The 26,800-nt window shown below is 36.9% G+C and overlaps 1 protein-coding gene across 1 annotated transcript; it reads right to left on the bottom strand.

Moving 5' to 3' along the window:
• Nucleotides 1-1,361: 1,361 nt before the first annotated feature.
• LOC148026819 (uncharacterized) lies at nucleotides 1,362-2,138 on the bottom strand. The gene has a single exon (XM_087690344.1). The coding sequence runs from the start codon at nucleotides 2,136-2,138 to the stop codon at nucleotides 1,362-1,364; it is 777 nt and encodes a 258-aa protein (XP_087546470.1).
• Nucleotides 2,139-26,800: the final 24,662 nt, after the last annotated feature.

Below are 26,800 nucleotides of genomic sequence, written 5' to 3'. Positions count from 1 at the left end.
TTGTCTCTCTTATCCTAAGGTACATGCATAGACATACACTAGCGATGTAGTAAAAGAGGCTATAAGATGTAAGAGATATGACCATGTGGACAAATCTAACCAAAACTAACATGACAAGATCATTACACAACACATATAAGAGTTTAATTGAAATAAGATATTAAATAGACTTAAGTAATTTTTGCATAGCTAGCTCAAACTTTTCATTATGATAAGTATTCTTACACACTAGACTCTCTTGAGGGAGGGGGTGGTATGCCACGTGGCCTCCCCCCTCTTCATTGTGGTTATCACATTCCTCTCCCACTTCGTGAGCATTGTTGACTCCTCTATGTCATCACCACATCATCGTCCTCTTTCTCCCCCACCACCTATTGGTGACGACAGGGGGGGAAGAGTAATTGAAAAAAAAAAAGCATTATCCTTAATAAGGGGCGGGTGGTTTCTATGCGGCCCAAAAACATTACATCGTCTCCCCCTTAGAAAACTCAAGATGTCCTCATCTCAAAAGAACTATGGATTTCATTCTAGAGACTGTGGGATAGAACCCATCACTCTTTCGTTGCTCACTCATAATCATATGGTCTTTTAAAACAACATCCTATAATATTAGATATATCCGAGTTTAGATTACAAGGTTATCCTTACAAAGGATGATAAATTTTAATGAGCTCTTTAATACTATTTTAGCAAAATGATTACTTAAATAGATTTTTTAAACCAAACATGCTTGGTACCTTTTGTAAAAAATTAAAAAACTAAAGACATAGTTTCTTTAAGTAATATCATCAAAGAAAGAAAGTATTGCAAATACTAATGGAAGCAACTTCTCAAGAAAAAAATAAAAATTACATCAATGAGACTTCCTTGATGAAAGGAGAAGGAATGGAGTTTAAACACCTAAAGTAGCCTTTACTTTCTCTTTCATAATTAGACTTGCTATATGTTGGCTCGATTCTTCTATGCCCTCAGGTTGTACTTCAAGAACTTGAACTTCAGTAGGAGGAACCTCTTGGGAGTTTGAATTTTGTTTGGCACTCTCATGGACCCTCCACAATTGTGCTTCAACCTCTCTCTGCTCTTGAATGTTGCAAACCACTATAATAGTGTTTATATGGTTTACCAATGCCACCTTAGATGCAAGTCCACTTGCATATACATCAAATACAACCTCATCAGCATCATTGAATGCTTTGATTGTAGTTTCCATAACTTTGATTTTATTTCTCAAAATGGCCTTTGCAATCCTTTGTTCTTCTTTAAGATCTTCATCATTGCACTCCTTGTCCAAGCCTTCAAAGTCCAAAATGGAGGCTACCAACTAGCATGTGATACTTGCAAGAAATGCTTTCAAGAGCATTTTACAAAGCTACCATTTTCTTTCGATCAAGAAATGATAATAATATGAATTGTTTAGGTTCACATGTCATTTGTAGTAGAGGAGATACAACCTTTCCAAACTTTATAGAGTCCCATTTCATTCCCTCAACCCCATGTGCTGCATCTAGAACAACAACCCCAATGGTAATTGGATCTTTGTAAACATTATGTATAAGATCAAAGGTTTCTAGATTGCATCCGACAACATATACACGCCAAGGGGAAGTAGTAGAGGATTGAAGAGGATCTCGCTTTTTTCCAATTAGAAAGTTCACAATATCTTTTGCTCCATTTGGTAGGGACCCTGCATCAGCTCCACGCGTGAGCTTCTTACATACCCAATCATTGAAAATGCCTAAAATCTTTGTGTAGACTTCATCATTGATATCATAATCATCAACAAGCTCTTCCCAAGTCTTCATTAGAGTGCTACTTTCTAGAACTGAAGCATTGAAAAGAGTAACTAATTCCTCCTTTAGGACCTTATCTTGCTTGATTTGCTTAGCCCTTCTTTCCATGTCAATAATATCTTCCTTATCCCATTTGTTTCTAAGAAAAAGGATATAAACTTCATTGATCTTCTCTTGTAGTGTAAGAATGTCTCTATCCTTTAAACCCATAAGGCAACGAAATGCAACAGGAGAAGGTTGCCTTCCTTTTCTTCTTGAATTCTCCTCTTGGGATATAAGTTCACCTCTAGATGATCTCTTCATGATTTTGATCCAACTATCAAATATTTCTTGGGAGCTAACAATCATATGGCAATCTCTAGATGCACAATTTTGTTCAATTTATGCCACAAATCTCTACAAAAAAAAGATCAAAACACTGAGCATAGAACAAAAGAAAGAGCATCACACTAATCTTCACAAAAAGAGAAGGTAAGCTTATATGTGATTACCTGCCATGGTACTCTTTGAGAGCTTGTCTTAGAAAGCCCTTGTTGGGGTTTTGGTAGAGAACCAAATGTAGCCACCACTGATCTCTTATTTGTTGAAGTTGCCCAACATAAGGAGCATTCTTCATAACATTATGTGATTCTATATTTGTCATTTGTGAAAGCTCAATGCACATTTTTGCATGACAATCAACTAATATTCTAGCATTTTTCGTGGTGTATAAATGCTTGGTTGCTAGACAACATGTAGTATTGCTCTGAATATATATCTTTGCTGCATGAATTGAGTGAAGCCTTGATATAATCCAATAATTATAAGTGTCCAACTTACTAGCATTCACCTCATCAAGATACATGGGTCTCTTCACATGGTTGTCTTGTACAAAAGGCATAAGATATGTTGCTATTGCTAGTTTCAAGGGATTCTTTATGAAAGACATGGTTAGTTTCTCTACATAATCTCAACATAGTGACCTCTAAGCATATAAAGGAGGTGCCTCATAATACCTATCAACGAGAATAGGAAATTGTGTTGTTGGACCAAATGGAAAGAAATTTTCAAACATGTGAAATCCATATTCTTCCTTCTTTCCCTTCTTCTTAACTATCTCAAGAAAATCGAATATTCTTTCTACTCCCTTGACCTCAAGAGAAATTATTGGCTTTGCAGGTGTAAATTCTATCATGGAAGGTAAAGTGGCATGATTCTCAAGAGTGTTAGCAGAAGATCTCAAGTCTATTTGTTTACCTTGGAGCTTCATTGTTTTGTTGGGGCAATCACCTTTTCTTGACAAGGAAAGTAGCTCACTATTTTGAACATCTTGGAATGCTAATATAATGTCTTCTGTGCCCTTTACCTCCTCAATTTAGGTCCATCCCATTGTTTTCAAAGAGTATTCTTCATCCTCTTTAATACGGGCAAAGTGAAATGACAAAGGATCAAGTTTATCTTAGAGCTTCATTCTTTTGTTGGGGCGATCACCTTTTCATGATAGGGAAAGTAGCTTACTATTTTGAACAGCTTGGAATGCTAATATAATGTCTTATGTACCCTTTACCTCCTCAAATAAGGTCCATCCCATTGTTTTCAAAGAGTATTATTCATCCTCTTTAATATGGGCCAAGTTTGTATACTACATTTTTTCCCTTGATCTTAACAAGATTACATGGTATTCCCTCTTTCCTAGCACATCCATCTGCTATCTTCTCTATGACACCATCTTGTTGAAAAAATGCAATATCACTCTTTAAAGTGAATAAGAAAACATTGTCAGCCCTTTTTCCTTGACTATCATAAACATCCACATACCATGGATACTCAAAATCACCACTAACTCCATCAATGGTTTGGGTCTCCTTTTTGGATGTGCTATCTTTCTTTGCCATTGAATAGTTCTACAAAGAGAAAAAGTTCTCAAACAAAAGTGGATTTAAAAATATTCAAAATTCACAAAACCCACATAAATGTATAAGATTTCTAGGTTGAAAATTGAAAACACAACAACACAAGATTTTATGAAATACAAGACAAATGTACTCCAAAGGGACTCTTCCATAAAATGAAATATTGAAATTTGAGATTAAGTGTTGTATGAGATCCAACCATAAATATATGTGCTTATGTATCAAATCTCATGGATTATTCTGGCCCTAAGCTAGCATTAATTATGTTTCTCTTGCAAGAATCATATAGTAAAAACTTTGCCATGCACTTTGGTGAGAAGATCAAATTCTATTAATAATGAGACTTGACCATGGGCTTAACCAAATGGTCAAGTGATAATGAAATGTTGAGTGTGAGTGTGGTATGAGATATAGTGAAAAATCATTGTGGTTATGTAGAAAATGTCATGTATGATTTTGTCCCTAAGTTAACATTGTATTTCTTCTCCATTTAAGTTTCCTATGCAAGGATCATAGTATAGGAACTTTGCTAAGATTTTTGGCCATGTGGTCAAATCCTATTTAATCAAAGAATGAGATTTAGTCCAATATGAGATCCACCCATATATCAATGTGGTTATGTAGCAATCTCACGATTCCATTTGGCCCAAAGTTAACATTTTAATTAGTGCACATGTAAGTTTCCCTTGAAAGGAGCTATATTGTAGAAACATTGTCATTGGTTTTAGCCATGTGGTCAAATCCTATTTACTCATAAGACTTATCTATAAGATTAGAAACTTTTCCATGGTTTTTTACCATAGGATTTTTAAAGGCTAGTTAAAGAGAGGATGCAGTTTATTGTGATATGAGATTCACATATAAACAAGTATGGCTATGTAGCAAATCCCACTGATATCAATATAAGGAAAAGTGAAAAACACTTGAAAGGCGGAGATTTGACCTCATGGTGAAACCTACAAGATAAGAGGATTTCTATAAACTGGTTTTAACCATATGGCCAAATCTAGTTTCATAACCATATGAAGAAAGTGATTCATTTGTTGCAACATGCTGTGAAATTGGATTTGACAATGTAGCCAAATATTGTTTTATAGTGGAATGAAAAAGTGGTTTTATGGTTTGCAAGATATATGAGATTAGATTTGATCATATGGTCGAAAAAAATAAGAATGGGGGATTCTTGGATGCTAGCATTGATAACAAAATGAAAGATTTGACCATATGGCAAATTTTTATTTTGTAGTGGAATGGAGAAAGTGGCTAATTTGTGAAAAAATGATATGATATTTATAAATAAACATATAGATAGGAAGTTATGAAAAATTGAAATGAAAAAAATGATTTATGGAAACAAAGTGGTTTGTTTGTTGCACGACAAGTTTTGACCACATGGCAAAACTTTCTATAAATATAGTAGGTAATCAAGGAGTTCCAAGTAGAACATGGTCTTTCTTTTTGGAGATAGTATAGAAGATGTTTTTCTTCAAACAGTTTACCATACAATCAAATCTAATATACCCAAAATTTGTGTGATCGAACCCTCCATAGATTTAGTCTTAATTTTTTAGGATCAAATTCCCCAAAAGTGGTTTGTTTGTTGCAAGACAAGATTTAACCATATGGCCAAATTATATAAAGTAAGGAATTCTAAGTAGAACTAGCCTTTCCTTTTGAAAGTAAGTAAGGCTTGATAATATAAAAAAGCATTTGATCAAATGACGAAATGTCATTCTTGTAGTAAAATGAATAAAGTGGTTGATTTGTTGCAAGATATTGTGATCCTACAAGAGTCCTTATTTTGGCCAAGAAATAGCTTAATGAGAAGATTTGGTCGCATGGCAAAATCTCACAGTATATTGGAAAAAATAACATAAATTACATCTTATATTATAAGAAAAGATTTGACCTCATGGCCAAATCTCAGATTGTATTGAATAAAATAACAAAAAGTACATCTTATATTGCAAGAAAAATTTTGACCATATGGTCTAATCTATAGATTGATGAAAGATCATGATATATGTTGTTAGAAGATCAAATTACATCCTATGGAAAAATCATATTGAGTATTTGTAAGTACTGTATAGCCAAATTGCTTATTGCAAAACTATAAAGAATGTAACCAATAAATCTGATGGTAATGCTTTTACTATGAAAATATAGTATAATGGAAAGTTCTATATAATAAAGTATAATATGATGTATAAGAACTTGATAAAATGCTCTAATATTACGGAAGGATACAAGAAATATAAGGCTAGGTTTAGCCTTGAGATGAAATCTTAAGGTATATAACATCACAGAATAGAAACAAAGGTTAGTATTTTGAAAGCAATCATTGATAAAAGCATTGCACAAACCATTTATTCTATATTCACATCTAAGAGAGTTTTTTCAACATTACACAAATCATATATTTCATATTCATAGCAAAAATAGTATTTTCAACGGTGTAAGAAATCATGTTTTTCATATTCACGGCAAAGAAGCTATCATTTGCAAGGTATTGGTTGGACAACAAAAAAGACAAGCGCTCCAAGAGATCAATCAAGCAATCAAGAAGAAGAAGAATAAGAATAAGACATTGAATTCTCAAGAGTGAGTGCCTAATCTCATTGCTATTTAGATTGCATTCAATTTTCATGCATGATTCTTATTTAGAAAATGCTTTTGATATTTGATCTTAATATTATTGAATACTAATCATACAAAAGAGTAGTTGTGTGATTTGTAGTAATTGTATGGATTGAAATAGTCATAATCAATGTAGTTTAACTCAAAATCAGAAATGAAGTAGAAAAAAGTTGAAAACCTGTTGTAATTAGTAGGTCAGTAATGTGTGCCAACATAACAAAAACCACCCATGAAGTGGAGCAAACACGATGTGGAGTGGCGATCATTCACTGTCCTGTTGAATTGTTAAAGCCATGGAGCGAGATTTCTGATTTGAAGACGCAGGTAGTTTTGGTCATAATACCCTAATTCGAACAGGAATTTACACTGCACAAACTGTTTCAGTTTGAGAAAATGAAATAGTGGAGAGCATTCAAAGAAGAGGAGGAGGATAGAACCACCAAAGATTAGGGCCACAATACCTCCAATAAGAGAGGGGAGATAGGAGCAGAGATAAAAATGCAGAGGATCAGAAATGTGAAACTTGTAGCTGTAAAAACGCAACAAAGAAAATAGTTAGGTTAGAGAGTTGCGTGGAAAAGAGAGGGAGGAGAAGAAAAACTCCTTTTGGAAAACGTCATGATCAATTGTAAAGACCAACTCATGAAAGGGATCATTTAATGTATCATGATATTCGAATAACCATAACTTGTTACGGAATACGAGTAGATTTAGATCTTATATTTGTATCTATTTTTTAATGGCAATGCCTCCGGACCCCACCGTTGGGGGCATTGGCCCTCCTAGACCCCCACAAGGGGGCGTTGCTCCCCGGACTCCACGTTGGGGGCAACATCGGGGGCCCTACCCTCCGGACCCCCCATTAGGGGCATTGCCCCCAAACCCCCCACCACGGGGGGCGCTACCCCCGAACCCCTGCTGGGGGTGTATCAAGAATCGTGTGGTGGAGGGACTTTCTTGAGTTGCGGCGCTAGACACACACTGTATACACAAGAGAAAGCTCACTCAAGAACACAAGAAGAGAGATGAAGGCCAAAACCTTTTCTTGCTGGTTTTTTATTCTTCTTCCACACACTATACAATGTACACAAAGTATAGATAAGATACAACATAAAGGAAAGTGGCCTACTAAGTCAAACAGTGCATAATCAACTACACTAATCGACTGGCACTATGTCTTTGCCAATTGTAGGTAGGTGTAACAAACTAAATATAATAAGTGATAAGTCAGTGGACATGTGAGTATCATAATGACCACCAACGTGCTAAGTGTAGACGTGCAGACCCATCTAGCTAGACAGTCCATCATCAATGTCCGCATGTGTTAAGCTTGCCATCTCAACACTCCCCCTCAAGCTCAACTGTATCTCTACAACTCCAAGTAAGCTTCGGAACTTTCGAAGCTTCTCTGCACCCAATGCCTTTGTGAAAATGTCAGCTATCTAATCCAGTGTGCTGACATATACCAAGTCAATCTCTCCTGCAAGTACCTTCTCTCTCACAAAGTGGTAGTGCATCTCAATGTGTTTTGTCCTAGCATGGAACACTCGATTCCTAGGTAGCTGTATTCTCCTCATGTTGTCACAATGAATGACAATTGGACCATCTCCCTACACGTCCAAATCACCTAATAACTTTTGCAACCATACCACCACACATGCTACCATAGCAGCACCTTTATTTTTAGCCTCTGTACTCGATAAAGCAACTATAGGTTGCTTTGCTGCTCCATGTAACTGCTGCACTACCAAGGGAAAACATGAATCCACTTGTAAATATTCTGGCCCAATCTACATCTGTGTATCCAAAGACCTGTACATCCTTACCTGCCTCATAAAAAAGTCTATAATGTAAAGTGGACTTCACGTACCTCAATATATGTCTAACTGCATCCAAATGAGGCTTTCTAGGCATCTACATAAACTAACTAACAATGCCAACATCATAGCTCAAGTCTAGCCTTGTGATAATCATGTAAATCAAACTCCCTACTATCCTCTTGAACATAGTAGGGTCTTCTATCTCATCCCCAACATCAGCACTCAACTTAACATTTTGCTCCAATGGTACTGAAAGAGGCTTACATGCTGTCATACCATACTTGGATAACATATCCAAGCCATACTGCCTTTGGGACAGCCATATACCATCATCACATCTGATCACCTCAATACCAAGAAAGTATCTCAGCTCACTCAAATCTTTCATCTCAAACTTCTTCTTCAAGTCTTCCTAAACTTGAGCAAAATGCTTGGACCTGTTCAGACGAATCACCCTGCATATTGATCTTTGCAGTAATCATGAGAGAGATCAGCTCATCAAAATCTGGAAATGGCTTCCGTACATATATTGAAGTAACAAATGATTTCCATGCCTTCTCATTGTTAAGGCCACTCAGAGTGGATGAAACCAAATCATCATCATCCGGTATTGTATTAATCACTGCTAAAGCATCTGTAATGCTCCTCGCCTTCAACACATACTCATTGACAGACATTTTCCATTTCTTCAAGGCATTCAACTCTTGCTTAAGTTGAATCTTTCATTCCTTTGTATTTACTGAAAATATGCTCTCAAAAATTATCCAAGCTGCATGTGAAGTTTTTGCATCCCTAATATGTCCCAACATTGTATTATCAATGACTGCAAATAGCCAGTACATCCTCTTTATATCTTTCACATTCAACTCTTTCCTTGCTTTTAATTCATCTGCAGCCAGCTCTAGCTCCTTTTCTTTACTTGAGACAAACTCATAAAGTCCCTTTTCAATGAGGAAGTTCGTCACACGACACATCCATGAAGGATAGTTGTTCTTTTCGAGCTTCTCAATAATGGGATTTCCAATGTTCTCTGCCATTATCACAAACAAGGATACAACACAGCAAGCTAGTCTTCTGTAATCTTCCACAACACGTGCACAACACTACAACAAGCAACCTTTTTCACTGATTGCTCAATAGGACATGTAATCTGCAACCTGTTTGTAGATAAACCTTATGTTTGCTTCTTGCAAACACCTCAAAAATTACAGATTTGCAATTTGTAACCTACCCACCCACTTTCGGTCAATACAACCAAAATCATAGTGTACCCTGAAATTGCTGTCCGTAACCATGCGGCTCTAAAACGGGGCCTGAAACGGCCTCAGACGCCCAAAATAACTGCTCGCACACCAAATCTCACAGCAATTTGAGATTTTTTCTCGACCTTGCTATGGTGTCTCTCCACAGGCACTATCTAAGAGAGAGAGTGGAAGAATGGAAGAGCTTCTTACCGTTGCTTGCTTGCTAGAACCTTGCTTCTTCTCCTTCACCTCAGCCTTTGAAATCAGCCTCTCTCAGTGGCGCAGCTCTGATACCATGTCAAGAATCGCATGGTGGGGGGACTTGCCTGAGCTACGGTGCCAGACACATACTGTATAGAAAATAGGAAGCTCACTCAAGAACACAAGGAGAGAGATGAAGGCCAAAACGTTTTCTTGTTGGTTTTTTTTTCTTGTTCCACACACTAAACAATGTACACAAAGTATCAGTAAGATACAACATAAAGGAAAGTGGCCTACTAAGTCAAACAATGCATAACCGACTACACTAGTGGCCCACTAAGTCAAACAATGCATAATTGACTAGCGCTATGTCTTTGCCAGCTATAGGTAGGTGTAACAAACTAAATATAATAAGTGATAAGTCAGTGGCCATGTGAGTATCATAATGACCACCAACATGCTAAGTGTAGACGTGCGAACCCATCTAGCCAGGCGGTTCATCATCAATGTCCGCACGTGTTGAGCTTACCATCTCAACAGGGCGTTGCCCCCAAACCCCCATCAGGGATTGACGCCAAGAGGCATATTCCACGGTGGATTCTGTGCCACGGTGGATTCCGTGAGGTTTTACGGTGGATTCTGTAAGATTTATTACCGGGGCTCATACACAAAGTGGATTCTTTGTGCAAGAAGTCGATGGAGACGCCTATCCTTTTCGGGCGTTTTGTTAATTTTATGTGTACATGGGTGATTCCATAGCGGGTGATTCCGCAAAATACTATTTAAATTAATAAACGTTTATGAGTTTAGAGTGCGCACTCGTAATAAATTAAGGTTAGGATTGATTGCTAACCAATTTATTTATGTAGCTGAAGACTGCTAGGTATTCACTTTTGTCGGTTTAATTGTATTATTTTACTAACGATTGTGAATGCTTCAGTTGATGTGTAGAGGTAGTAGCAGTGGCATTGGAAAGTGTAACGTGTCCCCTAGTATCATCCCGGACACGTCTTAGCAGTCCATCGGAAAGGATGTCTAGAAAGCTCCGCCCGGCACTCCCATGGAATGTTGCGGGTTTTGCGATCTAGTTCTTCCCGCGTCTGCCACGTAGCGGAAGTATCCTGGCCGTTCCCACTTAGGATCGACCGGAATTAGGGTTTTCCTAATGGGTCATTAGCTAACAGTAACTAGCGTCAGACCCGAGCGAACTACTTTACGCAGAAACGCCAGGTCCGAAGCGGATTCACGCTGCACTTGGTTCAAGGAGAATGGGAAACGAGAGGGATGCAAAGCTCAACCTCTTTGCCATAAGGCATAGTCCCATTCCGTTCCCCTAAAACAACATAAATCGGGTAAGACGTAACTCTAGGTCATCGTTCTCGTTATTCTTTTTGATGATGATGATTATTCCGCTGTTCTTCGAGATTTTTGAGAAAAGTTCCCGGCTAACCGGGACCACCCAACCGTAGGACGGACCCATGGCCCATCCTCTGCACTTTCCTCGGTTTGTTTTAGTTATGTAATTATCTAACACATTAATTTGACATAAAACAATCAGCTTCTTTAATTAATCTTGTAAAGCACTGGTTCCTTCACGTAATCTTATCACGTAACATATAAAAACAACATCAAGTAAGTTCTTTTAACATCTCATCATTATCTTTGAAATACAAGAAGTTCCGCCCGTAGGCTTGTCCATAATCTGCCCGAAGGCTAACCAGTAATCTCCAGGGATCACTATTCCAAGCTTCCGCCCGTCAACTAGTATGCGGGCCTTGAGATCCAATCCCGAGTCACGTTAGCCTCTTGTGCAGGACCCGGAAGGCGAGGGATTTACGGCCAGAGCCCCCCTGGCACCCAAGCATTCGGTCCACGTTCTTGTGTAGAACTCAACGGAGAGACCTCTCGTGGTGGGTTCGGTCCACGTTCCTGGCCGGTCAAACAACCCCCTTGGTTAGGGTCAGGCAGGCAGTCGGGGGTAACTAAAGCTGCCTCTCCCTTCAGGCCTTTAACCTGAAGTATAGGTACTTATTTAATTTGTAATTCATAATTCAACCAGAGCCCTAAAATCTCTAGGAAGCACAAACATTTCCATTAATCAACCCAGTTGTATGGCAAACGGCTAAGGAAGTGTTCTTTCCTTTTTGAGTGTATCAGCACTCGTTCCCAAGGTGTCTTGTAGCTTGGCAAGATCTCTTATATTCCGGTGTAGGGCATACCCAACTTGGTTAACCCTAAGGTACCTTAGATATGCTAGTTTCTGGTTTACAACTTTCCTTATTTAGAAGGATACCCAAAAATACGTCTTTTTTTTTTGCAAGATAACTTGCGTAAGGATCTGCCGTCCTTGATGAGGGTTTTTCCCTTTCCTCCTTGTGAATCAATCACAAAATGATTTCATACATGTTGCGCAAGTCCTGCGATGGAATAATCTGTTTAGATTCTTTAAGCTGACGTATGTCAGGCTTAGGGTTTCTTCATTTAGGAATCTTAGGGACAAACCCTAGTTTCTTATCTTTATGAATTTATTGTCCCCACCGTAAGGAAAGTAGTCAAGTGTTTAGGGTATGAATGTTTCTATGTTTAGATTGGTTCAGTTATCTTTTGGAAGGTAATATTAATCGTCTTGTCACGATTTTTACTATGCTTGTGACAATTTACTTTCCCAATCAATATAGTTTAATTTGGCATATAGCATAATGCCAAGGTGATACAAAGACGACAATACTCCTTGGGACAAAAGGCCTAGCTGAAAAATTGGTGTATACACACTTTATTAGTCCCAAGTCCTCAAATAGCAGGGGAAAAGTGTTAATAGAGTGTCATCAGCAATTCCCCATTACATTTTCTTTCCAAATGAAGTCGTATATCTAATTTTTATACTTGTTAATTTCTAACATTTAACTTCCGTTTTCTTTAAAGATGAACTCATGCCAAATAACAACAATTTCCTGGCTAAGATGTGCAACTAGCAAAGATAACTCCCTAGTAACTTGAGCATCGAAAGAAACCTTCCTTGAATTTAGCTATTTACCATGAATCGTTGCGAAAGGAATAAGACTAATGGTGCAAGATATAATTTCTACTCTTTAGGAATATATTACTATAGTAAATGGTTAATCTTACTTGTAATTTTATAATGCTTGATGCAATTTGAAGAAAGCTAAGTTGTATACATTGTCATTCATAAGCTAACTCCTTCGTTAAAATTAACTCGAACAAATATATCCTATCCTTAACAATTTTTCTTTGCATGATCGACTTAAAACCGAATTAACACCAAGAAGAAAGACCTGGCTTTGAGGTGAGATATCCACATGGATACCGGGAGATGACCCTCCCGCAGCTACACCTTGGACTTTCTTTGGCGGCATCGTAGTTCGAATGTGAGATAGCCTTTTCCTTTTTCTTCTTGGAATTCCACCGTCTTCTCCTTTCTTTTACCTTTTTCCCACTCTTCCTCCTCTTTTCACTTCCTCTACTTCCCTCCTTTTTATTTCACGGCTATTTCTCCTTTACGGGATACTATACGAGACCATGATGATGAATTGGATTTTTAGGACATGGGAGTGTGTGGACATCGGCTTGTTTGATAAAACTAAGATCACAGAGCTCAACTAAGGGAGCACTTGCACAAAAAGATCTAAAAAGTGAGTGAAGAAATATGTGACTTGAATAGTCTAAAGAGCTATGAGGGGGGGAAAAAGGGCAAGGGCTTAGGGGGGATTAAAAAAAAATCTGGAGGGGGAAAAACAAGGCCTTAGGGGGAATTATACCCGGGAGGGGGGTAATAAGGGCTTAGGGGGGATTAGTGGGAAAGGGGCTTAAGGAAGCCCCCTTAGAAGCTTCTTTAAAGAAGCTTCTAAGAAGCTTCGTGGAAGAGGGACGATGGTATGGCGGCGGTTGTCAACGCCACAGGCATGGCATCCCCTAGTCCGGCAGCTCTAATGGCTTCCCCTACGGCACCTTCTCCAGTGCGGCAACGTCTACGGCTTCCTCCCTCACTCTTCATGCAGCAGGGCAGCACCTACCTCCTGTACAGCGGCCCCCCCTGGTTAAATAGTGGAAGGGAGGGGGATCTTTCCTCATGGCGTGTCAACACGCATGGTCCCCCTCCCTCCCAAGGCTCCACCAAGGAGCTTCCTTCTATTCCCCTCCCCCTCCAGCTCGTCAGTCGGCTGGGGGGATAAGGAGGGGAATAAATTTTTTTCCAAAAGTCTGATTTATTTTCTCCACGCGGAATATTACAGAAAGCATTGGAGGATAGCGTGTATTCAAGTTATCGTCAATATTTTGATGGGCGCATACCTTAGGCATTGCGCCTATATTTTTTTGGGCTTATTTATCAAAGCGTTTGATATTTATTTATTATTTTTATATGCGCATGGGTGCATGATTTAGATATTTGTATTGGACATTGTATTTGGATACGCCTGACTTCTTTGGCGCCCATTAGATTTAATTCTTTATTGGCACAAAAGTAAACTCAAAAGCTAAAGCATGCTATTTTGTAACTTGGGCTATTATTTGAGCTTGAAGATGAATAATATATGAAATGCATGTTTTGTGGAGCGCTCACACAAGGCATGGGGGGAGATTGCACCCAATTGGTCTCTTGTTCATGTCGTGCAAGATTTTCACATTGATTTATGTGCAAAAAGTAAAGTTCTTTTGTTCTTGGGGACCTTTTGACGCTCACTACGCGCGCATACGGTATTCGATATGCGCACCAGTGGTATCAGAGCAAAGCTGAGATCGAGAGCTTCCAATCCCTTACCATCTTGCGTGAAGGTAGAGCTCTTGGAAGGATCGAGCTCTGCAGTCAGTTTTGTCACGAACGATCAATACCGATGTGTTCCTGGCGGTCAAGAACCCCCATCTGCACTCTCTGATCACGAAGGACCAGCTTGTGGAGGCGGAGGACCACGTGGATAGCTTCTTCTTCAAGTCGTCTTCAAACAACAAATAAGCCTCCATAGCTAAAACAATTTCAAAGCTTTAACTCTCAAAGCTTAGTAAGCTTAGTTATAAGATTATTAAAAAATCTTATAACCACGAAAATTTAGTCTGCGGCGTTGGCATCTTCTCACCGCCATCGAATCTATCAAGGACGTCTTCTAGTCCACAAAATCCATGCTTGATTAAAAAGAGCTTTAAGCTCTTAATTTCCCCAAGCTCACTAAGCCTCCTTATTCCTGCAAGTCACCTAAGTCACAGAGGTCCATAAACAACTCATTCAACAACTCCCATAAAGGTAGTTCACACGCAGAAGCACAGAATCCGTTTGTTACTCTCTGGTAGACCCTATTCATACTTGCAGACTTGTTGAACTAGTTTCAGCAAGAACAGAAGGTCATACGCAGGCCATACGAAGATTATACGCCGTTTCTACAAAGACGGTTGTGACAACAAATATCGCATACGCAAAGGACAAAGACCATAAAAGCCAAACAAATTTTACAAGTCTTGTATACCCGTCTTTGAGCTATGCTCATCCCGCTAATAAGATTTCGAGAGTGTGAGGTCTTTTGGATTTTACAGGATGACTGAACAAAATATGGACGATCTTATGGTGGCTGAAGGTGATTTACCCGAACCAACGATGGAGCAAAAGTTGGATTTGATTATGATGCAACTTGATGAAGAATGAAGAGCCCGGCAAGCTTTGCAAGTTCAATTGGCCAATCTGCAACGATCTACCACCGACCAAGATGGACCACAACCCGAAGATCTTATATGACGTACCATTGATGCGACACTTGAAGCCCAATCCATCCGCAAAGAAATAAAGATAAGTAAATGGGATCTTCTACAGCAAAGAGATCATGAGCCTATTTCCCAATACACTGAACGTTTCTGGAATGCCCTACTGCAACTACGCATGATTGAAGATGTACTTGAAGCGACTCACAAACGCAAGTTTATGTCTGGCCTACTTGGACGTTACTATGCTGAAGTCAATATGTTCAAGCCAACAACCCTTGAAGATGCAATTTCTTTGGCTCATGACACTGAAGACAAGATTCACGAAAGAAACAAGTAACCACAACAATTTCCAACAAATGGTAACTATGGTTCCAAACAATTCAATTCAAAATTTTGAAGATTCAATCAAAGTCATTTTCTTCAATCTTCATTCTGTAAGTCTTGGACACGACCATCTGCTTTGCTATCAAACACCAATCCAAACCCTAAGCCATCCTCACAGCCAAATCCCAACATTCCTAAACTTCCTGCCATTACCAATAATGTATCTAAAGCCAAACCCATAGTTTGTTACAAATGCCATCAACCTGGACATCTAGCAGCCAATTATCAATCGAAAAAGCCACCTGTCCATATAAATTATCTTGGCGCAATGGAAGAAGAAGAACGTGAGAAAATGCCTCACTTTACAGAAGATGATGACGACATTGGTCCTACTTCGGATACTTTGCCAGGTATGCCAACTTCCCATTCTTTGTTAACAATGAAATGTTTTGTGCATGGTAAAGAAAAGACTATTTTACATGATGATGGGAGCACACATGACTTTATTTCTGCAAAGATAGTGAAAGAATTGAAATTACAAACTGTTTCTACACATTATCGCATTAAAGCTGCATTCCTAGGCACAAGATATAATGGAACACAAGAGGTGCATAATTTAGAAATTAAAATTGGTGAAGATACTGAACGAAAAAATTTCCTAGTTGTACCTTTGTAGTCTAGTGACATTATCTTAGGAATGCCTTGGCGTCATCAGTATAATCTTGACATAGATTATTCTACGCATTCAATTAAAATTTATTTTCAAGGAAAACAAATCACATTGCATGGTATGCACGCTTCCAATAATTTTCCACTACTTAGTCATACTCAGGCTAAACATGCATTACGTAAAAGTAGCAAATCTTATTTAATATGGGTAAATGAACTTCAAGCTAAACAAAAACAGATGCATCCTAGGCATACACAATTTCTTGCCCAATTTGGACACTATGAATTTCTAGTTATGCCTTTTGGTTTAACTAATGCACCAGCAACATTTACTCGCATGATCAATCACATAGTTTTGAAACATCAGCATTGTGTCATAGTATTCTTTGATGATATATTAGTATTCAGTAAAAATGAGGATGAGTATTATGAACATTTGTCTTTAGTTTTCAAGTTGTTAAAAGATAATCGCTTATATACTAATTTGGAAAAGAGTGAATTCTTTCAAACAGAAATTGAATATCTAGGACATATTGTTTCATCAAAAGGTATTAAAGTCGACCCTAAAAAGATATAAGCAATTTTAAAATAGCCCATACCCAAAAATGTGTATGAGTTACGTTCTTTTCTAGGTCTTGCTAGTTTTTACAGAAATTTTGTGCGAAATTTCTCATTACTTGCATTACTTTGACTAAAATTTTAAAGAAGGGTATTGTGTATAACCGGTCTGATAATCCAAAAAAATCTTTTGATTTATTGAAACATGCATTAACCCATGCTCCTATATTACAACTACCTAATTTCAATAGACCATTCTTTTTAGTAGTTACTGACGCTAGTGGATCTGGAATAGGAGCCGTCCTTATGCAAGATAATCATCCCATAGCCTACTCTAGCTGTAAACGCAAACCATCTGAACTTAAATATTCTACATATGATAAAGAATTGCTAGTTGTAGTACAAGCCTTACGTCAATGGAAACATTATTTAATGGGTTCTGAATTTATGATCAAAACTGACCAACAAAGCATTAGACATCTCCTTAGTCAACCACAAATATTTGACCGACACATTAAATGGACAGCTTTTATTCAAAGTTTTCATCCCCTTATACAATATCAACCAGGAAAAGAGAATGTTGTAGCCGATTCTTTGAGTAGAAGACCGACAATTCATAATATCTCTGTGATATCATTTGATTCTCTTATCCCTATGAAAGATACTTATCATCAAGATCTTACTTTTCAAACTGATTGGAATAAATTAGTTGCAAATAATTGGATTCCTATTGATTCACTGTCTTACAATAATGGATTCATGTTTTATGAAAAACGATTATGTGTGATAGTTCCATTTACATCATTTTTTTTGCATGAGATTCATTGTCCTCCATATCAAGGTCATAGAGAAATTATATCTACTTTGCGTACATTGACTAAAGATTTTTATTGGCCACATATGGACACTGATGTATCTAACTTTGTATCTGAATGTTTAGTTTGTCAACGAGTTAAGAGACACCATGGTAAACAGTATGGTTTACTAATGCCGCTATCTATTTCATCACGACCATGGGAACAGATTTCAATGGATTTTATTATTGGTTTACCTAATACGAAAGCTAATCATGATATGATTTGGACTGTTGTAGACAGGTTTAGCAAACAAGCATATTTTATTCCATGCAAGAAAACTTTAACTGCATCTCAAGCTACTCAATTGTTTTTGAAACTTGTTTTCACTAATCATGGTTTACCAAAAGTTATTATTTTTTATCCTGACTCTAGATTCTGTAATAATTTTTGGATTATTTTGTTTGCTAACTTAGGAACAAAGATTGATTTTTCATCTACATTTCATCCTGAAACAAACGGTCAAACAAAAGCTACTAACAATACTATTTTAGATCTTTTACGTGCTTACACCATTTCAAAACCACACACATGGGATACACATCTACATTTACTTCAGTTTGTATATAATAATATACCACATACAGCTACAAAGAAACCACCATTTGAAGTTATTTATGGATATAGATTGCCTACACCTGTTGCATCATTATCAAACAAAATTCAAACTACTGATGATATTGCTAACATACATGCTACTATTTTTTATGAAGTTAAAGATATGATTGCCAAAGCCCAGCAATCATATACAAAACAAGCAAATAAGAAAAGATAAGCTATGAATTTTAAAGTTGATGATTATGTCTGGTTACGAATAGAAAAACGTAGATTACAAAGTGTAGATAAACACCCAGTTGTGAAATTAGCACCTAGATTCTATGGACCATTCAAGATCATACACAAAATCAATGACAATGCATTTAAACTAGAACTACCACAGCATTGGAAAATCCACAATACCTTTCATATTAGTTTATTACGACCCTTTAGAGGCCAATTACATGTACACCTTGTCTATGAAAACCCTCCTTTATTAGATGATCAGAGTGAAATCCTTGAGCCTGAAACTATTATAGATACTGACTTTATGACAACTAGAGTTGGCCGTAGATATTCTAGATATTTGGTCAAGTTTAAAAGCCATCCTGTTGAAGAGGCCCAATGGATGCACGCTAGAGACTTAAATGCTTTCCCCTTTCTCTTAGCTCCACATTGAGCTAATAGCAATTGATGACAATTGCTATCCCACCCCGGGGGTATGATGCCAGGAGGCATATTCCACGGTGGATTCCGTGCCATGGTGAATTCCGTGAGGTTTTACGGTGGATTCCGTAAGATTTATTACCGGGGCTCATACACAAAGTGGATTCTTTGTGCAAGAAGTCGATGGGGATGCCTATCCTTTTCGGGCATTTTGTTAATTTTATGTGTACATGGGTGATTCCATAGCGGGTGATTCCACAAAATACATATTTAAATTAATAAACATTTATGAGTTTGGAGTGCGCACTCATGATAAATTAAGGTTAGGATTGATTTCTAACCAATTTATTTATGTAGTTGAAGACTGCTAGGTATTCACTTTTGTTGGTTTAATTGTATTATTTTACTAACGATTGTGAATGCTTCAGTTGATGTGTAGAGATAGCAACGGTGGCAGTGGAAAGCATTGGAGGATAGCGTGTATTCAAGTTATCGTCAATATTTTGATGGGCGCATACCTTAGACATGGCGCCTATATTTTTTCGCGCTTATTTATCAAAGCGTTTGATATTTATTTATTATTTTTGTATGCGCATGGGTGCACGATTTAGATATTTGTATTGGACATTATATTTGTGTACGCCTGACTTCTTAGGTGCCCATTAGCTTCAATTCTTTATTGGCACAAAAACAAACTCAAAAGCTAAAGCGTGCTATTTTGTAATTTGGGCTATTATTTGAGCTTGAAGATGAATAATATATTAAATACATGCTTTGTGGAGCGCTCACATAAGGCATGGGGGGAGATTGCACCCAATTAGTCTCTTGTTCATGTCGTGCAAGCTTTCTACATTGATTTGTGCGCAAAAAGTAAAGTTCTTTTGTTCTTGGGGACCTTCTAACACTCACTACATGTGCATACGGCATCCGATCTGTGCACCAGGGATGCTATCCCCAACCCCCTACTAGATGTGTTGCTCACAGACCCGTACGAAGGGGCGATACCTCTCAAACCCCCCATTGGGAGCATTTTTCCCAAATACCTACAAGGGGCGCTATCTCCAAACCGCAACTAGGGGCATTGCTCCCAAGGACGTTGCCCTCAAACTCTCACCAAGGGCATTTCTCCTAGACCTGCTCCTTCCCCCTTGCCCCTTGTTAAGAACTCACAATTGGGATATTGCCCCTATTTTCATAGCTAGAGATTTTACTTACATACTCTCTATCCTACCCTGATAGAGATTCTACTCTCGAACTATCACTAAGGTGGCTTCAAAATCCTCAATAATATTACACATTACATATTAGATACATTAAATATATATCATCTTACAAAATATGATTTAATATATTTAAATTATATTTATTAATTATTACAAAATTATTTTAATATATATTTTTTAAAAATATATCTTGATAATATATTCCATAATATGTACATACTCGATATACTAATATAACATGATTTAGACTAAAATAGTATAACTTAAAAATAAAATGTGATATGATACATTTTACTATTATCAACAAGTAGGTAGTATAAGATTTATAAATATTTAACCATGATAAAAATTATCTTTGCTTCTCAAATAGCTTCTAATTGATGCTAAAATTCCTCAATCTTTATAACTTTGTGTCATAGGGAATGAAACCTCCTATACTTTAGAGATCATTGTGGTTTCAACATTTAAGCACAAGGTCAAAGTTTCTCATAAAATATCTTTATCCTTGTTGTCATGTGGAATACATGAAATAAAGGTTTTGATCATTTGATCAAATATTTTCTAATGGAGATCACAGAGATTATTTATCCTTGTTGACATACAATAAAGGCTTTGACCATTTGGCTAAATCTTGTTCTATGGGCATCACAAACAATTATTATCCTTGCTATCATCTAGGTTAAATACATGTTTTAACCATATGGCTAAATCTTTTCTTGTGGATATCACAAAGAATTTTAATCCTAAGTCTTGTGTAAAATAGTTGCAATAGAGGTTTTGACCATCTTGCTAAATCTTTTTCCATAAAGATCACAATGAGATTTTATCCTTGTTGTATGTATTTTTCTTGAGTTTTGACTATTTGGCTAAATATTTTTCTATGGAGACAATGAACTTTTATCATTTTTGTCATGTGAAATGCATACAACAAAGGTTTCAATCATTTGACTATGTTTTCTCCTATGGGGATCACAAATAATTTTTATATTTGCTATGGTATGGAATACATATAATAGATTTTTGACCATGTGGCTAAATCTTTTTCTATACACATTATAAATAATTTTAATCATTGTTCTCGTGTTGAATAGATATAGTACAAGTTTTGAACATCTGCTGCTATATCTTTTTCCAATGAGAACACACAAGGAATTTTTGGCTTACTCAAAGAGTAGCTAATAAAAAAGAAGTAAAATCAAGGGCAACTAAAAATAATAGAAGAAACTTTTCTTATTTACTTTAGGGCGGCATAGTTCATGAAAAAGTTTGTTTTTGGCCATATGGTCAAATCTATTCTCTTTCTATACGATGTTTCCATTAATACTTTCTATTATGGAAGTTGGACTCATTCTACCTAATGTTTAAGTGCTTTTTTCATTTCAATGAAATTTGATACTTCATTGTATTTAGCAATTTCATTACTATTTTCTTCTTTGTGAGAGGTGACAACATACACATGCTAAAATCTCCATTTTCTCACTTGTACATGTATCATGAATAACGAATTTGATTTTGGAGAAACTGTGAATTTGCTAGTTGATCATGAGATTGTTGCACTTGGGAGAGTGCATGCAATACATCCAAATGAGACATGTCATGGAGAAACACTTGAAGATGGATATATTTCAATGGCTATTGATAAATGTTTAAATGTAGCAACATATTTGCCATTCCCAACAATTGATGCAATGAAGGTTCATGAAGTTGTAGGTGGTTTTGCAAAATGGGAAAAGAAAGATGTGGTGGTTGTTTTAAACTCAATAACAATCCGTGACAGAGGAGATGATTACAAATCAAACCATGTCCTACGTTCTAAGGATATTGATGTGGTTAGCATCCGTGAAAGTTGGAGAGAACGTAGAGTGATGCTATGGATAGAAGGCAACACTGTGTGTGTTGGGACAAGGGTTATATTATTGGCTTTTCCATATGATGTGATAGACTTTCAATTGCTAGGAGAAGAGGATGTTGGTGTGGTGGTAGATAAATCCCTTGATCAAACCACATGAACATACATAGATGACAACCTCCACTGTGTCACTTTGGAAAGATAGCCTATGAAACAAGTCACCTTTAATGATGAAACATCGTTGCTACAACAACAATCATACATGCAATTTGTCTCTACAAATGCTTGTGCCAAAAACATGGAAGATATCAATGAAGATTATATTTTTGCAAAAAAATCAATTTTTGTTTAGAAGAGATCATATTGTATGGTCAATAGAAAGCCTCGAATTATTACCCCTAAAGGTGCAAACTTGAGGACTTCTATGGACTCCATTTCACAGGTTTCCATGATTGATTGTTGCCAAGAAAAGTATTGTTAGTTTGCTAATAGAGAAACAATGCAGCAATTACGTAAATACTTTTGGGGATTGCCATTTGAAGACCATACAAACTATGTTTATGACAAGTTTAAATCATCATGCAGGATTGATTACGTGGGAACAAGGAAGTACAACTTCATCTTCAATGGACAGGTGGTATGTGGAAAGGCATGGTATGAGATTCATGGAATCCCAACGACATCCTTTTATAGGTACAAAACACGATTTGAGTATGGCATGAGGAGGGAAATGCATGGAAACAAGGGGGTAATAAGAGCAGCTTAGGATTACACAGACATGGGAAGAGCCATCCTTAGAGACTTTGTTAAGAAGAATGCATTGCAAATGCCACACAAGAGTAGAACAATGCAAGATGAATCAAGGGAGACAAATTTGGTCATCCTAGATGTTTACAAGCAGGTAGATATATGGGCTGAAGTAAATACAACATTGAGTGGTATTGGATTTAAGCAAATGTCCTTATCCACCTTCAATCGTATTTGGAACACAGAGTTCAAGCATGTAACCTTAGCAAAGACAAGTGATTTCTCCAAATGTAGTATTTTCTCAAAGATCAAAGAGTAACTTGCAGCAACAAAGTGTCTTTAAGAGTGAAATGTGCTTCTAAAGAAATGTCAATGTCACATGCTACAGAAACAAAGTTGTCGGAACATATACTACAGCAACAAATGTGCCTCAGCATTAGATCCAGATAAAAACTTGTGCATCATACATGCTAAAATGGACCAACAAAAGATAGCTATCCCTAGGTTAAGGCTTCGATCAAAAGAGATTGAAAGATCTACTCAACTACCAATTTCTTTAATAGGCATGATTACACATGGACATGGAGAAGGTAGATATGGACATTTCTCACTTGATCTATTGGCTCATGATCCTAACTTCACAATTGCCTCATTGTCGTTGTGTTTTAGGAACTTGGAGCGACTACACAAGCATGCAAATGGTGACCTACAAGTAGATGGAAAGCAAGATCAACCTTTGTGCTACTAAATGCCCTCAACTAAAAAAAGCACTAGACCACCATCAAGGTGTTGCACAAAATAAATCATGCATGGAACATAATACACCACAGGATGACCATCATCATTTCAAAAGATTTCCAGAGAACTTACTACTTCAACTTGATAATTGTGGATCAGAAAATAAAAATCGCTATCTCTTTGCATATCTATCATTGCTTGTTGCACGAAGAACATTCAAGATGATCCATCTTGGGTTTCTCATGGTGGGTCATACACATGAAGACATCGATGCAATGTTCATAAAATTTTTAGAGAAGCTAAGGACGAGCATGACCTTCACTTTTCCTCATCTTATGCAATATTTTCAATCACGCCAGATGACAAGTCCTACACCTTTCTTATTGACACATATGCCTAACTTTAAGAGATACATTGAGGGATACTTGTGTGATTCCAAAGATACACTTGTTGGTCACTCAAAACCTCTTCAATTTTGTTTTTATATACAAGGAGATACACTTGTCATGCAATACAAGATGCATCCAAAGTCCCCAGACTGGTTATCAAGAGAAGGTGGCATTGAATTATGGAAGAGAGACCTTGCAGGAAAGCCTGCTCTTCCAAAGGGTGTTCCAATATTGTTGCCCATGTTTGAGTATGTTAAGGATCATCAAGAAGTAGTAAGTGGAGTTAAATATTATTTGAAGTATTGGGAAAGATAGTCAAATATACAAGGACCTGAAGCAGAGTTCACAAAGTTTATAACACCAGTGATTAATTATTGGTAACATATGATCTACGTTCTTCAAACTCCAAATGTCCAAGAAGATTTGTTTTTCATAGATTTTTGGCCAAGAACACAAAGTGATGTAACCAATATAGATGTAGATAATGCATATGACTTTATTGTATTGGAAGAGTTGAATGATCACTATTGTGGTCCTCTGAGTAAATGACCCAAACATGCATTTGAACCAATGCTTGATGTTAAGAAAGATGACTTTATGCTTGTTAGACCTTCAGATCTAGTATATCCAATATGGCTTGGTGTTGCACAAAGTGAGGTTGATACAAATAGAAATTCCAGAAACTTCAACAAGGTACGTATAGAATATTGGGCACCAATTTATAGTGTCAAAATGTGACAGATGCAGATGTGTATTTTAATTGTTGGGATAAATATTGGATGTGCAACAAAAAAGATCATGAACAATGGGAAACAATAGATAGCATTGTCTTATCTTGAATGAAGAAAGGTACAAAATCTCCCAAAAATTTTAAAATCCCCCCAAAGGTCATATTGAAGGTTAAAGAAAGTCCATGAGAATACATCGACTGAAGTTTTTCCTTGAATATTTTCAAGGATATTAAAACTAGGGTGTTTATTAACACCATCTTTTTGAGTTTTTTTCAATCTCTTGGAAATAACCATATGCACCAAGTTCCAAATTAATGAAATTCCCAAAATTCACAAAATCCATTTTGATGGAAAATTCCCAAATTCCCGAATATGGAGTTGATGGAGAAGAAGGAAAAATGATGTAAGGAACTTCTCATTGCCGAGTTTCTCTCCACACACACACTCTCTCTCTCACTCACTCTTGTTCACTCTTACTCAAGACAATAGAGTAGCAAGAACGTAAAAGGGAGAAGTTTGCACAAACGTGAATAGCTTGTTCCATTATTTTTCATCCCTTTTATGCATGAACTTTACGAGCACATTTTTCCCACCCCTTTGAGCATCCAACCCCTTTTTTGTGTCTACATGACCAGACTTATCTCATATTTCATATATCTAGACCTTAGCCTCATTGTAAAAATTGACTAATGCACACTATATCACATGTGCTTCTTGATTAAGTACAATTTGCATGGGAGTGATCCCAACTCTCAAAGGAACATCTGAGTAAACTTTACAACCACCTTTTTTTCTCAAACATTATAGGTTATTTCTGTTGTGGTTAACATTGCTTATGTGTCATGGATATGAATATATGCTCAATCTAAACTTTGTCTAGGGCTTTTGTGCAATAATGTCCTTTGTATTATTATTGTTGTTGGTTTTCTTCCCTTTTCGTATACTTTATAACTTTCTCCAAGACTTGGTCCCCAAGCTAATTGGCCCCGTCTTTTAGACCATCCCTATTTATGTGAAGAGGCATCATGTTGCTCTAGCCTTATCAAAATTAGAAGTGTGCAAGTATTTTGCCCTTATTTACTACTTGGATCTCGGGGGGTTCACTATATATATATTCTCTATATAACATGCGTTCATGGCCTATTTATAAATATCCTTATTTGTGAAATTTTCTTGAATAAAACACAACCCTTTTCTATTCAATATGTAAGTAACCCCTTTATATGACACCCTTCTGTATGTTAAAAATGTATAAAAATGGTCTTTTAAAACCCCTTATTTTGAACTCACATTATATATACATATATTCATGAGTGACCCCCCCGAGACTTGGATGAGCATAGGTAGGAACTTACATCCTTCCAAGCCCTTTGTGTGCATTGATAGATTTGCCTTTCCCATCTTGCTTTCTATGAAAGTAATCATGTATGCAATATACTTGTTGTGTTTGGTATACACGCAATGGTACCCTCCTTCAAAGCTTCTTTGGAGCAAGGCTTTTGAGAAGCGCACATCATTGAGTATATCACATTGCATGTCCATCATCCAGAAGGGGGGCATCAATATTGTCGAGGGTGTTGGATACCTCTTCCATTGTTCGCATGAAAGATCAAGTATGCTAAAACATAGGAATTAGAGCTTACAAGGTGTGCTCACAATATGTTCCAAATCGACTTGCTCAAAGAAGCAAATAAACAACAAAAACCATGACTCATGAGACAAAGAACAAAGTAGAGCGACAATCATACTATGTCAAGATTGATTTTCACAAAGTAGTCTATTTTTCAGAGGACTTTAGCTCTAAGAAACTGATTTAGGAGTCTATCAAATTTTTATATGAAGTAGTTTTTCTTGACATTTACTTGGAATTTTAGTCATTTGAAATCAATATTAAGTTGTGTAAGTGATCAATTCTTCTTATTTTAAAAAAGAGGAGGTCCTCTTGTCAATGTGAATTTCTTGGGCAATAGAAACCTTGTTCAATTAGTTCTCTTAGTTTTTAAAGCTCAATAGCTTTGAGTACAAAGATTTTGTATGGTCTTTTGAAAATGGGATTGACTTTGGGAAATAATTCTATCTCATGGTTAACTTCTTGGTTTGGGGATAGCTATGCTAGCTCTTTTGGGAGAACATTATCAAAATCATCGATCCGCAAAGCTAACATGCCTTGGTCTTTTCAACATTGTTCAACCTAATCATATAAGCTTCTCATCACTTTCTTAATC

This window comes from Lygodium microphyllum, chromosome 13 (assembly GCF_053477565.2).
Source record: "Lygodium microphyllum isolate KBCC chromosome 13, Lygodium_microphyllum_v1.1.10, whole genome shotgun sequence".
Lineage (NCBI taxonomy): Eukaryota > Viridiplantae > Streptophyta > Polypodiopsida > Schizaeales > Lygodiaceae > Lygodium > Lygodium microphyllum.
This window is presented reverse-complemented; position numbering and strand designations above follow the sequence as displayed.

Bases quoted from the DNA above. Each gene is read 5' to 3' on its own strand.
- LOC148026819 (XM_087690344.1), bottom strand. From the start codon at position 2,138: ATGATTGTTAGCTCCCAAGAAATATTTGATAGTTGGATCAAAATCATG.